General features: G+C 34.5%; 4 protein-coding genes across 4 annotated transcripts in view; all 4 read left to right on the forward strand.

The window, feature by feature from the left end:
* The first annotated feature begins 1,617 nt into the window (after nt 1–1,617).
* Nucleotides 1,618–20,711, forward strand: part of LOC111624646 (tyrosine-protein phosphatase non-receptor type 2-like) — a 59,021-nt gene continuing 39,927 nt past the window's right edge. Inside the window, exons 1-2 of the mRNA XM_023367552.1 lie at nt 1,618–1,835; nt 18,224–18,320. Of these exons, the coding sequence (XP_023223320.1) occupies nt 1,779–1,835; nt 18,224–18,320 (154 nt within the window). The 5' untranslated portion in view covers nt 1,618–1,778. The remainder of the gene's footprint in view (nt 1,836–18,223; nt 18,321–20,711) is intronic.
* On the forward strand, nt 4,458–7,220 carry LOC111624647. Its single transcript, XM_023367553.1, has one exon. The coding sequence runs from the start codon at nt 5,734–5,736 to the stop codon at nt 6,865–6,867; it is 1,134 nt and encodes a 377-aa protein (XP_023223321.1). The 5' UTR covers nt 4,458–5,733; the 3' UTR covers nt 6,868–7,220.
* Nucleotides 7,568–13,292, forward strand: LOC111624650. Its single transcript, XM_023367555.1, has 2 exons — nt 7,568–8,488; nt 12,684–13,292. Exons 1-2 carry the CDS (start codon nt 7,720–7,722, stop codon nt 12,965–12,967), a joined length of 1,053 nt encoding a protein of 350 aa, XP_023223323.1. The 5' UTR covers nt 7,568–7,719; the 3' UTR covers nt 12,968–13,292.
* LOC111624648 lies at nt 9,624–11,098 on the forward strand. The gene has a single exon (XM_023367554.1). The coding sequence runs from the start codon at nt 9,929–9,931 to the stop codon at nt 11,060–11,062; it is 1,134 nt and encodes a 377-aa protein (XP_023223322.1). The 5' UTR covers nt 9,624–9,928; the 3' UTR covers nt 11,063–11,098.

Genomic DNA, 20,711 nt, shown 5'->3' on the forward strand with positions numbered 1-20,711 from the left:
TATTACATTACATTTAATGTTTATTTAAATCATCAACATATATTACATTACATTTCTACTTCAGATATACTAATAATACATTCTAATAATACTAATATATCCTAAAAATAGCAGATTGTCATTGGCAACGGCAAAAGAGTGGAAACATCATTCGCACTTGTTCGAAGAAAGTCCATTGTTCGTCTCACGTAACTGCCGAACGGAAAGTCCGTTGTTCGCAGCAAGTCCGTTGCTCGAGTCACGTAACGGTCAAACAGAAAGTCCGTTATTCGCAGCGTCCGTTATTCGAGGCGTACGTTATACGAGGCACCACTGTATTTAATTTTATTACTTAAAAAATGGCGTCTAATTTTGAAATTTTTATCGTAATCATCAATCTTTCATCTTTGATTTTTTGTTGAATTATTAAAATTTCCCGTATAATGTTGGAAGTAATCCAATAAACCATTTTTATTCATTCATTTTTATGAATTAAAATAAGTATTAACAACCGGTAAAGTTGCAAAGCTACTGATGACATCATTTATCGATAATAAACAAAGAGCTTGAATTACTGTATTTACAAGCTCTCTGATATGGCAAATTCGGCTGGCTGCTCTAGAGCACCCGTAGAATGCTCTGTTTACTCCTTCCTATTCGAATAGTCAGAGTAGAGCAGCTGTTTGAGTCAATCGCCTACTATGATGTGATTACTGGTTTTCGGCGTGATGACGTCATTTATCTACTCCTGCTGCTGGGCAGAGAATCCAGCCGAATTCGCCAATAGTAGTAATATAGACTATGTGATTTTGTGTAAAATAAAATTATTGTTTTTCATTCTTATAAAATAATTTAGCAATTAATCATTTAAAATTTCGTTTTGATTGTAATAACGTTTCAAAAGAAAAAACAATTACAATACTAAGCGAACGATAACATTATTTCAATTTTTTACAGCCAAAAAACCGTCCGAATATTTCATAAATTTTGAGTATTTTGCGTTTCTATTAATTATAAATTATATTTTAAATACAAATAAAATTTTTTCAACAATTAATTAATATTAATTCTTATTTACTTTGTTAGTTAGGATACTTCTTATCGGGCGTCATAACGTCTTAATTAATCTCTACACCATCAATTATCGATTCTTTATACATTTAATTTTTAAAATAAGTTTGAAAACAGTAACTATATTTTTATTTTTGTTAATTTGATTATATTAATTTTTCTTTATTTTGAATTGCATACTATTATAGATTATTTATATAATTGATGCGATAACTACACGCGACGCTTTCACCAATACGCAAGCAACTTAAAAAAAATTAAAATTAAAATTGTGATTTTATTTGATTACTGTTTACAATTATTAATTTATTTTCTTTTTCTTTTTTAAAACGATGAATTTATTAATTTTACGTCGTCATACTTTGTTTTTAAAAAATTTTATTTGATAACCTCGAACGGGAGTAATATTTCATTCATTTTTCTCTGAATGCTAGATTAATTTATTTGAACGTAGAATTCCAAGAAAAATAAGAATGATACTGAATTTTTAAATTATTTATCAAAACATCTTTACATTTCCTTCTAAGAAATAAATTACAGAAAAAAAATAATCATAATGATTTCGATTTACGCATGCGCATACGCCATTTTGTTTCTTTTCCAGACGACGATGCTTCCAATTTTGGATTCGGTCTAATTCTTTTTAAAATGGCATTTACATAGTTAAATAATTAATTAATATTAAATTATGAAGATGAAGTAAATTGCTTGTGATACTGTAAATAAGTATGGAAGAGGAGTTTGAGAAAATTGATGGTAAAAATTCATGGGGAGCTTTTTATCAGGTATATATCATTCATTTCAGTTATTTTTGATGTAAATGTTTTAATCTGTTTATGAGAGAGAGAACCGTTTATACTTTCTTTCTATCTTTAAATTCGATGTTGAAGGTAAGACGATATTTGTTCGGTGATTAAACATCGAAGGAAGCCATTTCAGGTTGAATTTTTGAGTTATTTCATAGCAGCTTCTGTAAGGATGGTGTATTTTTGCTTATAACCTTGAAAAAAGATCACATGTGAATGTTTACAGGGAAGCAAACTGTTGTTTTGGTTGTTGAGTTGTATAGTAGCCAGTGTTGCCAAATATACTTCAAGTAAATGGAAAACTTAGCAGTGCTTGAAGTTATAGGAAAGTTTATTTGAATTTATATATATAAACTTGAATAATAATAATTTTATTAATTAATATCCTTGTTAATTTACTTGTTTCTAAGAAAAGACTGATGTTATTTTCATTTTATCAAAAAAGTCCAGTTTATTTTACAAGATATTAATTGCTAATTTTTAAAAAATAAAGGCTGCTCTTATACATTACTAAAAAGTTATAAATAATCTTTCAAACATTCATTGGATGTTTTCTTTTGAAATAAATTTTCTTTTTGGATATTGTTTTAATTTCTGTGTCATATATTCTTTGTTACGTAATTATGTTGGCAATGCAAGAATGGCAGTGGTGGCCACCCCAATAAACTATTTGTTATATTTAAATATATAATTTTGAAATGTGTATTCTTTTAAAGAGTTATTATTCATTTAGATTTTGTTAATACGAGGAAGGTTTGATTTCTGTCTGGAGTTTCGGTAATGACAATGGAACTACGAGTTACATGATCCAATTTGTGTTTCTTTCTTTAGGTACTAACTCTTAATGCACTGACTTCTTCTGTAGTTTGGCAGCAAAGCCATGCCTGCAGAATATTCTTCCTCAGAGCCATGTTCTGAATATTCTATTCAGAACATGGCTCTGAGCATGGTGGAAGCGATTCATAAACTTGGTTGGGAAATTCTAGATCACCTAACCTACAGTCCAGATCTGTTGCTGTTATTACTTATTTGATCCTTTGAGGGAAGTTTTGGTTTCTACCAAGACTTCCCTCAAAGGAATTCACTCAGAATGCTGAAGTCAGAAGTTTGTTGTGCATCTTCAGTCTGACACTGGCCAAAAGACTATTCTTAAGGCATAGCATCATTGCAAAATAACGGGAAGTGTCAGCATACGGAAGGGTAGTAGCTAGAGAAACAAACATAAGTCGGGACTATGTAATACCTACACTTGATTTTGAGCCTTGAGGACAACCTTTATTTAGGAAGCAGGCTTTTTTAACAAAGCCCAATTTAAGCTCAGCTATTCTGTCTTTTAAGAAATCATTGAGCAAGTAGAATATGTTTTGTGTTACTTTGATAGCTCTGATAAGTTTTAAAATTGAGAGCTTTTGGTAGCTAGAAATATTGACGGACATCACTCTCTTCTTTCCTTGCTGTAGAGTGTCAGAATTTAACAAGGGCATCCTCTGCAGAACACTGGGATGTAGAGTCATATTGGTCATTGCTCAAATTTTCCATGAGGTGAATGTGCGAATTATTTTGTCACAATAGAGATGATGAGACTCCCTAGGCCTCAGGGAACGTCTCCATGTGCCTGTTATTTGTTCTTGGCTTGCTGCCTTATCGGCCTCCTCGTTAATGGATATGCCTGAGTGACCTGGGGTCCATATGAGTTCTACTGGGGCTGGGAAGGTGCTGATTGCTGATGCTAGGTCTAGGATAATTGCCAATGAGGTGAGGGACACATTGGCTATGGCCAGCAGCACTTCACGGTTATCCATGAAGATGGCTGTGGATTGACCTAATGGGGCACTTAGGTTGATCGCCCTCTGGATACCGATTGTCTCGGCATTAAAAACACTGCTATTTTAACAATGGAGTTATGATATAATTTTTTAATATTTATTATTTTCCTATTTATTGTTGTGTTGTCCAATACTTGCCATAATTTTTTAATTGATGTACTATTGTACGCCTTTTCTAACTCAATAATTAAAAAAATGTAGAGTTTGATTTCTAGCAACTTTTTTCTTGATTATGTATCTAACACAAAATATGATCAAGTATGGATCTTCCACTCCTAAAACTTGCTTGTTCCTCATTTTCTATATCTTTGTATTCCTCTTCTAAATGATATTTTAATAATTTTCCATATATCCTGCTGAATGTACTGTACATGTAACAGTAATACCTCTGTAATTCTTACACTCATCATTTTTGCCTTTTTTGTATATTGGTGATAGATATTCAACTTTCCAGTCTTGTGAGATATCTTCTTCATTTATACTTTGTTCCATTAAGTTTTTGCAAATTCTAAGTAACCTATCAGATCCACACTTAATTAGCTCTGCTGGTATTTCACCAAAGCCACTAGCTTTATTATTTTTTAAAGATTTACTTATACTTTCAAAAAGTTTCATATCTATTTGAATATAGTCATCTAAATATATAAAATTGTTTGTCCTGACTGACTGAATGACTCACTCACTCACTGACTCATCATCACCCAGAGCAAACTGCTTAACCTAAAGAGGTGAAATTTGGTAGACAGTTAGGGTATGTCATGGAAATGCACACTAAGAAGGAATTTTTCGAAATTCCCCCGCGGGGGGAGAGGGAGAGGATTAAGGCTTAACCGGAAAAACAACTTCTACTGTACTATTTTAGATGTGATTTTTTGTTTTTAACTGCATTTTAGTAGGATATGCCATGACAATGCAAACTTAGAAGGGATTTTTCGAAATTCCCCAGCAGGGGGAGAGGGAGAGCATTTAAGTCTTAACTGGACGAATGGCTTCTACTGTACTATTTTAGATGCGATTTTTTTGTTTCTGGTGGTAATAACTCAATTTCCAAATGTACAATATTTACGTATTACGATTTTTTAACCAAATGTTCAAACCGTTTTAAATTCGAATTTGTTACTACATATTTGTTCGATTATAGAACGATTGCAAACGTTCTAGAAAATTGGTCAGATTGAAAACATTCAATTGAATTAGAAGATTCTCAGTAATAAGGGGTATGTTTAATGCAATAATTTTATACATTTAGATTGTTATTGATATAAATTACATAATAACTATGGTTGTTGAAATAATAAATATAAATGGTGTTATGACGCCCCACACCATTGTTCCAATTATAAGCGATGGAGCTTGCCTCTTTAGAGCAATATCCTTTGTTTTGTATGACACTCAAGTGATGACCAGAGAATTACATGCAGAAATAGTGGGTTACGTGATGAGTCACTGGGATGATTTTTCAATAATGTCACATGATAGTGATGGAAATAATTATAGCAGTTCTGTTGAATACTTCGACAATATGTCGCGATTTCATACTTATGGAGGTTTATGCGAGTTAGTAGCAGAGGGACAAATATTTCCATTAACTTTCGAAGTTTACTACAATGTAATTCTCTTTCTAACCTGTTACCGGTGCGTCTGCTACGTCGTAACGAACCAAAACTAACGTTTTCGAACCCTTATACCGGTTCTTCTTCCTTCTTTTTCGAATCTCTGATGGAAAATGCAGCTCATAAAAAACTTTAAATTCGAAATACGTATGTTCGAATACACGTTTCCCGTTTCCGTCGTTGTATGTCATGCGCAGTCGACTCCAAAACGGATATCATAAATTACCATTCATAAACGCTAGCCACGCCGTTGATAACGTTATGAGCTGCATTTTCCATCAGAGATTCGAAAAAGCCTGAAGGAGAACCTGTATAAGGGTTTGAAAACGTTAGTTTTGGTTCGTTTTTGGTTTGTTACGACGTAGTTTGTTGCACCGATAACAGGTTAGAAAGAGAATTCTATTATTCTCCGGTGTGGTGGTAAAGAAGTTTACTACAATGGCGAGCTGTATGAGTGGTGTAGAAGGAAACCCCGTGAAGCAACTGCGTTTTAGTTCTGTGCAAGACCTGTCTCATGGACATTTTGATGTTTATTTGCCTTATGAAGATGAATTGTCAACATCCATTTTTAATTTGGTTAACTCTGATAGAATACCCAGCTTTGAGAAATGTACTAAAAAACGTTGTGCTAGATTTACGAACACAATTAGAAAAAAAAAGCTCTTACAAGCTGCTACTAAATACCAACAAAAAAATCCAGAAGTTAACAGAACAGCAGCAGCTAAATACAAAAAAAATAATCCCAAGGTTCATAGAGTAGCAGCAGCCCATTACCAGCAAAATCATCCAGAGGTTCATAGAGTATCAGCAGCTCATTACCAAAAAAATTATCCAGAGATTCACAGAGCAGTCGTTTGTAGATATGAGCATAAAAATCGAGGAAAACGAATGGAAAGGCGATTGCTTCCATGGAAGATTAAAACTTTTTCCGGGATGAAATATGACCCAAAGATGGCTTATGAAACCGATAAATTATTATCCCTGGGCACTATGAGTCATAAATGCTTACACTGTAACGCCCTCAAGTTTAAAAAAGAAGCACCTGGTATGTGCTGTAGTGCCGGTAAAGTGCAGCTTCCAGCTTTTTTGCCTCTATCTAAGCCGCTCAATAGTTTACTCATGGGCCCGAATCCTGAGCACATTCATTTTATGGACCGCATTAGGAAATATGCTTGCTTCCAAATGACGTCTTTTGGAGTGAAACAAGTTATAGAAGACGGATTTATGCCTACTTTCAAAGTGCAGGGTCAGGTATATCACTTAATTGGTAGTCTGCAACCTTTACCTCAAAAAACCCCTCAATTCTTACAAATTTATTTTGTTGGAGAGGATGAGAGAGAGGCAAATTTAAGATGCAGCATCTTCCCTGATGTGAAAAAGAGTCTGATAAAACAATTACAGGCGATGTTGCACTACTATAACCCATACTTAAAAGATTTAAAAACTGCTCTTGAAAAAGTACCTCACAATTTTAAAAACTTAGAAGTTGTAATTCACGCTGATAGGAAACCAGCCAATGCTCATAGAGGATGTTTTAATGCACTGATGGCAATTGAAGTAGTCTGGTCATAGTTGGACAGCAGTTTGAAAAATGAGATATTGTATTACAAAGTCATGACAACAAATTACAACATATTAGTGAAGTTCACCGTTCATACGATGCATTGCAATACCTGATACTTTTCTGTCGAGGTGAGGATGGTTACTCCATTGACATCTCCCACATTGACCTGAAAACAAAGTTACCTGTTCGAAAAACCGTTTCTGCAATGAGCTTTTATTCTTACCACATCATGATCAGACAAATGGAAATCAATCATTTATTATATTGTCGATCTCTCTTCAGTCAATACTTAGTTGATATGTTTGTAAAAATTGAGACAGAGCGATTAAATTTTATCAGAAACAACCAGGCGCAACTCCGAGTCGATAGTTACATACATCTCAGAGATGCTATAGGAATACAAGATACCGATGTCGCTCAGCTTGGTCAGATGGTAGTGCTTCCGTCACCTTTAACTGGGTCACCACGATATATGCATGAAAAGACTCAAGATGCCATGACATACGTCTGCTATTACGGTCGTCCTGATTTATTCATTACATTTACGTGTAATCCTCGATGGAATGATATTAAAAATGCATTACTATCTGGACAAAAGCCTCATGATTGTCATGATATCATTGCTAGGGTATTTCACTTAAAAGTTAAAGCATTAATGACTGCTAACAAAGAGGAATTTGTTTGGAAACGTGCGTTGTTTTATATATTCTGTCAAATGGCAAAAGCGTGGTTTGCCTCATATACACATTTTGTTGTGGCTACAGTAACGTATTTCTCCAGATAAATTAGATAGTGTTATTTGTGCAGAGATACCAGACCCTGCAAAAGATCCTCTCCTTCATGAAATTATAAAAGGCAATATGATACACGGGCCTTTCGGTAATTTAAATAACAGATCACCCTGTATGAAAGAAGGTAGCTGCACTAAGAAGTTACCTCGACCTCTCCTTCAAGAAACTCAAACAGGAGAAGACGGATACCCAAAGTATCGACGAATAGCCCCAGGAGATGGTGGTTTCACTGTTGAAATCAATAGTGTGACCCTTGATAACTATTGGGTAGTGCCATATAACCCTGTGCTTTCACGTACTTTCGGTGCTCATATTAACATGGAGTACTGTAACTCTGTAAAGTCTATAAAATACATATGTAAATATGTCAATAAAGGGAGTGATCAAGCAACATTTGGTCTTAAAAATGAAAAGGATGAAGTCGAACTCTATGAAAGTGGGCGATACATCAGCAGCTCCGAGGCTGTATGGAGAATTCTGGCTTTACCCATCCATGAGAGGTTCCCTCCAGTTTTTCATCTCGCTGTGCATTTGGAAAATGGCCAGCGAGTTTATTTTAACCTAAATGACGCGAATCACTTAACAAATATTGTTAACAATCCAGTAAAAACTATGCTTACAGCATTTTTTGACTTATGCAAAACTGATAATTTTGCAAAAACACTTCTTTATGTTGAAATTCCCTCTTTCTATGTATGGAAAAATAACAGATTTGAGAGAAGAAAACGTGGTAATGATGTTGATGGCTGGCCGGGAGTAAAAAAAGATCAGACTTTAGGCAGGGTATATACCATCCACCCTAATAATACTGAGTGTTATTATCTTCTCCTTTTACTACATGAAATCCTNGAATATAGTCATCTAAATATATAAAATTGTTTGTCCTGACTGACTGAATGACTCACTCACTCACTGACTCATCATCACCCAGAGCAAACTGCTTAACCTAAAGAGGTGAAATTTGGTAGACAGTTAGGGTATGTCATGGAAATGCACACTAAGAAGGAATTTTTCGAAATTCCCCCGCGGGGGGAGAGGGAGAGGATTAAGGCTTAACCGGAAAAACAACTTCTACTGTACTATTTTAGATGTGATTTTTTGTTTTTAACTGCATTTTAGTAGGATATGCCATGACAATGCAAACTTAGAAGGGATTTTTCGAAATTCCCCAGCAGGGGGAGAGGGAGAGCATTTAAGTCTTAACTGGACGAATGGCTTCTACTGTACTATTTTAGATGCGATTTTTTTTGTTTCTGGTGGTAATAACTCAATTTCCAAATGTACAATATTTACGTATTACGATTTTTTAACCAAATGTTCAAACCGTTTTAAATTCGAATTTGTTACTACATATTTGTTCGATTATAGAACGATTGCAAACATTCTAGAAAATTGGTCAGATTGAAAACATTCAATTGAATTAGAAGATTCTCAGTAATAAGGGGTATGTTTAATGCAATAATTTTATACATTTAGATTGTTATTGATATAAATTACATAATAACTATGGTTGTTGAAATAATAAATATAAATGGTGTTATGACGCCCCACACCATTGTTCCAATTATAAGCGATGGAGCTTGCCTCTTTAGAGCAATATCCTTTGTTTTGTATGACACTCAAGTGATGACCAGAGAATTACATGCAGAAATAGTGGGTTACGTGATGAGTCACTGGGATGATTTTTCAATAATGTCACATGATAGTGATGGAAATAATTATAGCAGTTCTGTTGAATACTTCGACAATATGTCGCGATTTCATACTTATGGAGGTTTATGCGAGTTAGTAGCAGAGGGACAAATATTTCCATTAACTTTCGAAGTTTACTACAATGTAATTCTCTTTCTAACCTGTTACCGGTGCGTCTGCTACGTCGTAACGAACCAAAACTAACGTTTTCGAACCCTTATACCGGTTCTTCTTCCTTCTTTTTCGAATCTCTGATGGAAAATGCAGCTCATAAAAAACTTTAAATTCGAAATACGTATGTTCGAATACACGTTTCCCGTTTCCGTCGTTGTATGTCATGCGCAGTCGACTCCAAAACGGATATCATAAATTACCATTCATAAACGCTAGCCACGCCGTTGATAACGTTATGAGCTGCATTTTCCATCAGAGATTCGAAAAAGCCTGAAGGAGAACCTGTATAAGGGTTTGAAAACGTTAGTTTTGGTTCGTTTTTGGTTTGTTACGACGTAGTTTGTTGCACCGATAACAGGTTAGAAAGAGAATTCTATTATTCTCCGGTGTGGTGGTAAAGAAGTTTACTACAATGGCGAGCTGTATGAGTGGTGTAGAAGGAAACCCCGTGAAGCAACTGCGTTTTAGTTCTGTGCAAGACCTGTCTCATGGACATTTTGATGTTTATTTGCCTTATGAAGATGAATTGTCAACATCCATTTTTAATTTGGTTAACTCTGATAGAATACCCAGCTTTGAGAAATGTACTAAAAAACGTTGTGCTAGATTTACGAACACAATTAGAAAAAAAAAGCTCTTACAAGCTGCTACTAAATACCAACAAAAAAATCCAGAAGTTAACAGAACAGCAGCAGCTAAATACAAAAAAAATAATCCCAAGGTTCATAGAGTAGCAGCAGCCCATTACCAGCAAAATCATCCAGAGGTTCATAGAGTATCAGCAGCTCATTACCAAAAAAATTATCCAGAGATTCACAGAGCAGTCGTTTGTAGATATGAGCATAAAAATCGAGGAAAACGAATGGAAAGGCGATTGCTTCCATGGAAGATTAAAACTTTTTCCGGGATGAAATATGACCCAAAGATAGCTTATGAAACCGATAAATTATTATCCCTGGGCACTATGAGTCATAAATGCTTACACTGTAACGCCCTCAAGTTTAAAAAAGAAGCACCTGGTATGTGCTGTAGTGCCGGTAAAGTGCAGCTTCCAGCTTTTTTGCCTCTATCTAAGCCGCTCAATAGTTTACTCATGGGCCCGAATCCTGAGCACATTCATTTTATGGACCGCATTAGGAAATATGCTTGCTTCCAAATGACGTCTTTTGGAGTGAAACAAGTTATAGAAGACGGATTTATGCCTACTTTCAAAGTGCAGGGTCAGGTATATCACTTAATTGGTAGTCTGCAACCTTTACCTCAAAAAACCCCTCAATTCTTACAAATTTATTTTGTTGGAGAGGATGAGAGAGAGGCAAATTTAAGATGCAGCATCTTCCCTGATGTGAAAAAGAGTCTGATAAAACAATTACAGGCGATGTTGCACTACTATAACCCATACTTAAAAGATTTAAAAACTGCTCTTGAAAAAGTACCTCACAATTTTAAAAACTTAGAAGTTGTAATTCACGCTGATAGGAAACCAGCCAATGCTCATAGAGGATGTTTTAATGCACTGATGGCAATTGAAGTAGTCTGGTCATAGTTGGACAGCAGTTTGAAAAATGAGATATTGTATTACAAAGTCATGACAACAAATTACAACATATTAGTGAAGTTCACCGTTCATACGATGCATTGCAATACCTGATACTTTTCTGTCGAGGTGAGGATGGTTACTCCATTGACATCTCCCACATTGACCTGAAAACAAAGTTACCTGTTCGAAAAACCGTTTCTGCAATGAGCTTTTATTCTTACCACATCATGATCAGACAAATGGAAATCAATCATTTATTATATTGTCGATCTCTCTTCAGTCAATACTTAGTTGATATGTTTGTAAAAATTGAGACAGAGCGATTAAATTTTATCAGAAACAACCAGGCGCAACTCCGAGTCGATAGTTACATACATCTCAGAGATGCTATAGGAATACAAGATACCGATGTCGCTCAGCTTGGTCAGATGGTAGTGCTTCCGTCACCTTTAACTGGGTCACCACGATATATGCATGAAAAGACTCAAGATGCCATGACATACGTCTGCTATTACGGTCGTCCTGATTTATTCATTACATTTACGTGTAATCCTCGATGGAATGATATTAAAAATGCATTACTATCTGGACAAAAGCCTCATGATTGTCATGATATCATTGCTAGGGTATTTCACTTAAAAGTTAAAGCATTAATGACTGCTAACAAAGAGGAATTTGTTTGGAAACGTGCGTTGTTTTATATATTCTGTCAAATGGCAAAAGCGTGGTTTGCCTCATATACACATTTTGTTGTGGCTACAGTAACGTATTTCTCCAGATAAATTAGATAGTGTTATTTGTGCAGAGATACCAGACCCTGCAAAAGATCCTCTCCTTCATGAAATTATAAAAGGCAATATGATACACGGGCCTTTCGGTAATTTAAATAACAGATCACCCTGTATGAAAGAAGGTAGCTGCACTAAGAAGTTACCTCGACCTCTCCTTCAAGAAACTCAAACAGGAGAAGATGGATACCCAAAGTATCGACGAATAGCCCCAGGAGATGGTGGTTTCACTGTTGAAATCAATGGTGTGACCCTTGATAACTATTGGGTAGTGCCATATAACCCTGTGCTTTCACGTACTTTCGGTGCTCATATTAACATGGAGTACTGTAACTCTGTAAAGTCTATAAAATACATATGTAAATATGTCAATAAAGGGAGTGATCAAGCAACATTTGGTCTTAAAAATGAAAAGGATGAAGTCGAACTCTATGAAAGTGGGCGATACATCAGCAGCTCCGAGGCTGTATGGAGAATTCTGGCTTTACCCATCCATGAGAGGTTCCCTCCAGTTTTTCATCTCGCTGTGCATTTGGAAAATGGCCAGCGAGTTTATTTTAACCTAAATGACGCGAATCACTTAACAAATATTGTTAACAATCCAGTAAAAACTATGCTTACAGCATTTTTTGACTTATGCAAAACTGATAATTTTGCAAAAACACTTCTTTATGTTGAAATTCCCTCTTTCTATGTATGGAAAAATAACAGATTTGAGAGAAGAAAACGTGGTAATGATGTTGATGGCTGGCCGGGAGTAAAAAAAGATCAGACTTTAGGCAGGGTATATACCATCCACCCTAATAATACTGAGTGTTATTATCTTCTCCTTTTACTACATGAAATCAGAGGCCCTACATCTTTCAAAGAATTGAAAATGGTTAATGGTACAATTCAACCCACATACCAGTCTGCATGTAAGGTTCTAGACTTGCTAGAAGACAAAAGGCACTGGGATGCAACTATGGTAGAAGCTGCACTTTGTGAATCTCCATTTAGATTATGTGAACTTTTTGCAGTAATGTTGATGTTTTGTCAATTGTCAGATGCTTCAAATCTTTGGGAGAAATATAAAGATACCCTTTCAGAAGATATATGGCATCAAGTCGAGTTAGAATTATAACATAGATATGTTCATCTAATTTTAAATGAAGTATACAATAAATGCTTGGTGTGTCTTGAAGATACAGTGCTGTCTTTAGGAGGCCAATGCTTACAACAGTATGGTTTACCTCAGCCATCAAGATGTAATGAATTGTTACAAAATATAGACTATCTCCGAGAGATGAGCTATGACTGAAATATTTTAGCACAGATTGTAACTACTAATGAAAATTTGTTAAATGATGAACAGTCTCACGTTTATAGCCAAATTTTAGAAAGCATCGAAAAAGGCACTCGTCAAACATTTTTCTTAGACGCTCCTGGCGGCACCGGTAAGACATTTGTCCTGAGTCTTTTATTGGCTAGAGTGCGAAAAGATCGCCAGATAGCATTGGCTGTTGCTTCTTCAGGCATTGCTGCAACGTTGCTGGAAGGAGGTAGAACAGCTCACTCTGCGTTTAAACTGCCCTTGAACCTGATGCAAGTAGAGACACTTATCTGTAATATTTCAAAACAGAGTAACATGGCACAAGTTTTGAAGGACTGTAAACTAATAGTTTGGGATGAATGCACAATAGCCCATAAGAACAGATTCAAAACTCTCAGTAGAACATTAAAAGACATAAGAGAAAACAATAGCTTGATGGGAGGGTCACTGTGCTGTTAGCTGGAGATTTTCGGCAAATGTTACCCGTCATACCTAGGGGTACACGGGCAGATGAAGTAAAAGCATGCTTAAAGACTTCGTATATGTGGCCACATATCTGGAAACTTGCACTCCAATACAATATGAGAATCTATTTAAGTGGTGATACATCTGCTGGGCTTTTTGCTGAAGTGCTACTAAAAATAGGCGATGGAAATTACCCTTCACTGGAAGGTAAAATGACAATCCCTTCAGATTTGGGTACAGTAGTTACCTCCTTATCAGAGCGAACTTCTAAAATATATCCTGATATAAGTAACATCAAAAAGAAGCCCACAGAATGGTTGTGCGAGTGTGCTATCTTAACTCCGAGAAACGATAAAGCAGCCGCAATTAATGATATTCTATTAAAGGCCTTCAAAGCTCAAGATCTTGAATACAGGTCTTTTGATTCAGTGATCCAAATGGACGACGCTGTCCACTATCTGACAGAATTTCTTAATACTCTGAATCCTCCTGGTCTGCCATCACAAACTCATTCTTAAAGTCGGAGCACCTATAATGTTATTAAGAAATCTTAATCCACCAAAATTATGCAATGGTACGAGACCACAAGTAAATGCTTTGCATAAGAACATTGTAGAAGCTACAGTGATCACTGGATGTGCTCGGGGAGAGAGAGTTTTTATCCCAAGAATACCATTAATACAATCAGAATATCCATTCGAATTTAAGAGAACACAGTTCCCTCTTAAGGTGTGTTTTGCCATGACTATTAATAAATCACAAGGACAATCACTGAAAATGGCCAGCATCGACTTGAGTGAAGACTGTTTTTTCTCATGGACAGTTCTATGTCGCATGTTCCAGAGTAAGCTCTGCGAATAGTCTGGACATCTTAGCCCTGAAAGGCTGTACTGCAAACATGGTTTACAAAGAGGTTCTGGGGTAACTGAAACTCTATTTTTCTGTAAGTATTTATAAATTTATTTCTTTATTTATGTTTTTTATATATTTACGTATAACGTCGTTTATGTTTAAAAAAAGAATTAAACTCAGATTTATCATATCTCGGGATCCCATAACATTTGAAACTTGAATTTAGATGCATTAGCAGTCGATAGTTTGAAAAAACAAAAATCAGTAATTTTACCAATTTAGCTACAACTAATGATTGAGAATCTTAGTGAAGTACGGAGAGAAGGCTATTTCTATCAAATTGCAAAATCCTGGCATGCAAAGCCGCTGGTAACAGCTAGTCTTTCATATTATCTTGTACAGTACGTCTTCATTCTCTGTATTATAAATCATATATTCATTTCTGTTTTCTGTTAAAAGGTTATTAAGATAGTCCTCCCATTTATTTAGTGTTATGTACTGAATAGTATTGGTTTTCTTATTATCATTTCTTAAATTTTTCAAAATTCTCCATGCTTCAGTATTTCATCTTCCACATATATAAGTTTGTATGGTATTACAAACTTTCTCCCAATTGTTATTCTTTTCTTGCTGTACTTTTCTCCTAATAACAACTTGAAGTTTCTTATACTCTATTTTATCTTCTATATTTTTTGTATTTAGCCATTTTAAATATAAATTTCTCTTATTTCTCATTAATTCTGCTATTTCTTCATTCCAATAATACAAAATAAATACACTCTCACCAAAAACTGGAACTGTAATATTCACAAATCACACCTAAATTCAAAATTTCCAGCAAATAAACATCAAAAAATACATGTCAAATGTTTTGGGCCACTGAATTTATCGGCCTTCCTCAGGAAATGCAAACTGGAAAAACCGTTCTATAAATAGAACTTAGCTGCCTTTTAAATTTTAAAAGAACAAAAAACGGCTGTGACGTATCGTGTATGATGTATATTATGAGTCAAGATATCGTTTCCATGCTGATGATAAGGGAATGACATCCGTGTTGATGCAGTTTCCACTCATGCTCGCCTTGTAGATCTATACTGCTTCTAAAATTTTTATATTTTGCCTGTCGAAAACCTTGTGTATTAGCTTGGCTTGGTCCCAACAGGGGGAAATCCCCGGATCGCTGGCATACCGTGCTAAAGCCGTATTGATGTTACCTTTTTGCACGTCATATTTGTGGTCTTTTAGTCTTGCTTGTAGCGATCTGTATGTGGATCCTATGTAAGCTAGTAATCTGTCAAATTTCTCATCATATAGGAGGATGTGGTAAATCCCAGGAGCCAGAGCGTCTTCAGTGTCGTCCTTTGCGTTTGAGAGAAGGCGGAAAACGGTGGGTTTCCTTCTACAGGCAAGGAGTACGTTTAAATTATTTGCAATCCTTCTATATATGCGATGTAGTGTCGGTTCGTAGTCTAAGATCATCTGATTTGCTTCTGCTTTGTTAACCCTGTTAGATGACTGCCTTAGATATTTGGATGCCAGATTGTTGATAAACGTGCGGCCATATCCGTGGTTGTTTGCTGCTTGTCTGAGATGTTCAAGTTCCTTGGTGGTATCAGACAACTGTGTAGAATGGGAGTAAGCTCTGGCCACAAGAGTGCGGAATGCAGATGTCTTATATGACCATGGGTCCGCTGAATTGGAAGTTATGAATAGGGGGATGGAAGTATCCTTGTGGTAAATTGCTGTGACAAATTTGCTATCAGCTACTTGAATTCTGATGTCCAAGAAATTAATGCTATTATCGCTCTCTTGATCCAACTTTAGCGTTAATCCGTAGCTGTTATTATTAAACATTTTTAACACATCCCGAATATTAGGACGTTTTCTCCATACAGTTAAAATGTCATCGACATATCAGGTGTACAGAAGGATGTTATGCTTGATGCTTTTTAATGATTGCTTTTCCAGTTGTCGTAGTACCAATAATACATTTTTGTTTTAGATGTTTCTGATTTAACTTCTAATGCTTCTTTAGCTGCTTGATGCATACTGTGCACTGTATGATTGATTGTATTGTTCTTGTACTGTATCAAAGTAGGTTTCCTCTAATTCAGCGTTTCTCAAAGTGGGCAATAACGCCTCTTTGTGGACGATGAGTAAATCTAGGGGCTCTGGAGGCAGGGTATTGAATGGTAACCAAAGGCAAAATTGGGGTCACTGAAAGCCATTCCCTTTCCTCTGTTAAACTGATAAGAGGAAACATTGCGTTTAGTGGTTTCCAGATGTTGAGAACAACGTACGGTAAGGGCACAAAGTGTGAGATTCATAGAAAAGTTTTCCTAAGAATATTTCCAATCCTTTCTCACAGAAGAGAAATGGATTAGGGTTAGGGGCATTGGGTATAACTTTATGGAACAAAGGGGGCGGTGGATTGAAAAAGTTTGGGAATCATGGCTCTAATTTATCATCTAGTTGTTTCTGGTACAATAGTTGAGTATTTTCATTTTGTAAAGAGAGTAGATTATATCTTGGAATTTGTAATTCTGTCCTTTCTGTGTCCTTTCTAACTCATTATTGATACTAGTGTCAACTTTAAAAGTATGGAAAATTTATTTTACTATTAATCACATAATGATCACTTTCACAATCAATCCGTCTAAAACTCTGACATCTTGGACCAATAGTGCAGTATTCTGTTTCACAATGATATAGTCCAATATTGATTTTGAATTCAACATGTCTTGATTTCGAGTGTATTTATGTATATCTTTATTTTGGAAATACCTGTGTGTTATTTTTAATAAGTTCTGCATACATAGTTCAATTAATCTTTCACCATTATCAGTTATTACATTTTCTCCAAAAGGTCCAACTGTTTGGTTCTTATGCTTTTTATCAATTCAGCCATTAAAATCCCCTGCATTATAATTTCTCTATTGTTGCCATAATATTGCAATAATATTGTTGCCAATATTATTTATTATAGTATTTAATTTCTCAAAAATTCATCTTTATCTAATTTATTTTCACTGTCACTTAATTAACCACTCCCTGTCCCTTCTTTTTGGTTTCTGTTAATACAATAATATCCTGTTGTATTCTGTTTAATTCTGAGATAATTAGTCCATTTTTATTATTAACACTTTGCACATTCCATGCTCCTATAATCATTGTCCTTTTCCGTAGCCTTTGTCATCATCCTGAATATCCAGCCGGCTTATTTCTGTTGGGCTTTTTTTAGCATTTAAGTTTTTTCCAAGAATGGGGAGCTGGCCCCATGTCTCAACCTCCAACCTGTAGGTTGGGATTTATAATCAAGGTTTACTCCTCTAGGAGAGTGACTGTCACCATCTGCAAATCCCTCCTAAAGTATTTTCAGATCATTGGAACAAATGGACTTACTTTTAAATTCAAATTCCAGAAAAATGATACACTCACTTTAAGGGTTTTTTGCAGAAAATAAGAAACATTGTAATTACATAAAGCTGTAATTCTTATAGACAAAAATAATACATTATTAAACCTACACAACACTGACTTGGATCTAACTATATACAAAAACTTAAGAAACACCACTTACAGATGATATTTGTAAGGAAATGGCACATTATACATGAGACTTGCACATCACATTGCATTACAAGCTTTTAGCACAAACTATTTGCATTGACATAATCAAATCGCAAATGTAGTATATAAGAACAAAAATTTTTAAGAAATTCTCATGATATTGTTATTTTTAATTTACAGTTTATACGTTATAAATCAAGAGACCCTCATCTTTCTCATAAAGAAGCTAGAAAACCAGCAAATGTTCATCTTAATAGATATAAAGATGTATACCCATGTAGGTAACAATTTAAATTTTTAAATAATTTTTTACTGCAAGGTTGTGTGCATGTGGATTTTGGGGATTTAAATTATTTCATTTGGGAAGAATTTAAAAATTAATAAAACAGTATATCATATATTTCAATATGTAACCGGTTCAGGCATTGTTATTTTATAGGAATTGTCACATCCACAGACTCCAAAAATAAGGTTATTGATTGGCTAGTATTTTTGGAGTCTGTGGATGTGATAATTCCTATAAAATAACAATGCCTGAACCAGTTACATATCGAAATTTTAAAAAAATAAATAAAAAGGAATAGAAGCAGATTGATAAATCTGGTGAATATGCATAATCACAGCAGTTTTGGTGAATATGATAAATTATTCATGTTTTTGTATGTATATTATGTATATACATACAAAATTATGTATATTCATGTTTTTGTATATTAGTCACATTAACCTGTAATTATGAACAATAGCCAACAGCCTCTGGTTAAAGTGATAAATCTCATGGTTCTCCAACTTTGAACCTGTCTCAGTTGTATGTGACACCTCCCATATCTGATTACATGTGTGTACAGTGTTGCCAACTGTAGTGAAAGTTTCTAAGGGAGATACCACATTGGAGATACCACAAAACTCAAGTTCCCTGATGTCAACAGGAAAGGGATGACTTCAGGAACATTCTAGCAATCATTCTGCAGTTAGATGTCGATGGAGAGATGTATGGGATGGCTCCAGAAAGCTGATTGGCTCAAAAGTGTTCAAGGAACCAGTTTTTCCATTTGTCAAGAGATTTCCATTTTACAAGAGGAAATTTTTGATGATATTGTGTCTCTCTGCAACTGTGCCATAAAATTGTCTATCACAGGCATTCAAGGATATAAGAGATGCATCATCAAATAAATAAAACTGTCTTTTAGCATTAAAATTAATGCTGAAAGACAGTTTTATTTATTTGATGAACAATTATTGACACAAAGAGTATATTTTTATTTATTGAAAGAGATGCATCAGCAATGGAAAATGCCTTTTGACAAAGTATTGCTGCAAAAGGTATGGAATATTCTGTAATTTGAAATGTCATGAATGACATTTTGTCCTGTTCCAACAAGTAGGAGGTTGTCGTTCAAAAATGATATCAATAAAAATACTCCATACTTTATAATTTATCACTTTAGCCAAAAAGGTTTGGTTGTTATGTAGAATAACTGGTAAAAATAATTAATTGTATGTATTTTATACATTAATCACAAATGTTGATTGTTTTGTGATTATGCATAGTAACCAATTTATTAGATTAATCTGGGTAATATGATATATGTATAAAATATCAATATTTTTTATTTTTTATATTTTTCAATATTTCTTCAGAAACTTTTCTTATTGTAAAACAGAATTGATTTGTAATTAACAATCAAAGCACATATTACTCTTTTTTGTAGTATATTTACTACAGTTAAATTTGTATGTAACAATCTGTAAGTAGGAAGATCGTATTGAATTTTAAACTTCTTTATAGTTTGTTCTATAATGCCCAATCAATGTGTCGTTCTCATTCTTGATGTTCACTAATCAGTTTTAACAAGTACTTACCACAAGGAATGTCATACAAGAAAAAATCAGTCAGACAACATTACACAAGTTACTTCATTAGTGGTTAGATTGCTAACGTTGAGATAGCTCATAGTGGGCAGTCTACAGGTTTATAAGTTATAACTACTTTGTACTTGTTCTTCCTCCTTAGTCTACTGTAATGTGCTACTCTATAAATTTATATTGTTAAAATTAATAATTTTTTTTTTTTTTTTTTTAATCCAAAAATTCTGATTACATGCCTGTCATATATTAATAAATTGTATAGAAAAATGCTTTTAACAGAGTATGAAAATATTAATTCAATGACACAATACACAATTACATTATTTTAACATAACAACAATAATAATAATAATAATTTATATATATACACAGTAGAACCTCGATTATCCGGAACTCTATTATCCGGCTTGTTCAAAATAAACAAAAATTTTACGAATTTGCCGATTTGCACTTGGCGAATTACGATACTGTTTATGTACGTGATGGAGTGCATAACTTTTTTTGTTTCAACAACGTCTCACCTGGCACAGTGGCCGTAAACTCTTAAATATATTTTGCATTGTAATAAAAATATAACTTGACATATGTATTTATAAATAATTTTATTTTCAAATTACATCATTCCTATGACCAAGGGTGGCGTAAGGCATGGAAGACCTATGCTTCACGGTCTGAAGGGCCTCGCATTTCGAAGGTTTATGCATTACTTAAAAGCCACAAACGCGATGAAAAAATTTTACTCGTCATAAAATGATAAATAGTTTGTCAAATTTTTATTCATAAAAATGCAGTTTCAACT

Source organism: Centruroides sculpturatus, unplaced genomic scaffold (genome assembly GCF_000671375.1).
Source record: "Centruroides sculpturatus isolate CEXI.00-Female unplaced genomic scaffold, Cexi_2.0 scaffold263, whole genome shotgun sequence".
Taxonomy (NCBI): domain Eukaryota; kingdom Metazoa; phylum Arthropoda; class Arachnida; order Scorpiones; family Buthidae; genus Centruroides; species Centruroides sculpturatus.

Coding starts and splice junctions, on each gene's coding strand:
- LOC111624648 (XM_023367554.1), top strand. CDS start 9,929: ATGGCGAGCTGTATGAGTGGTGTAGAAGGAAACCCCGTGAAGCAACTG.
- LOC111624650 (XM_023367555.1), top strand. CDS start 7,720: ATGATACACGGGCCTTTCGGTAATTTAAATAACAGATCACCCTGTATG.
- LOC111624647 (XM_023367553.1), top strand. CDS start 5,734: ATGGCGAGCTGTATGAGTGGTGTAGAAGGAAACCCCGTGAAGCAACTG.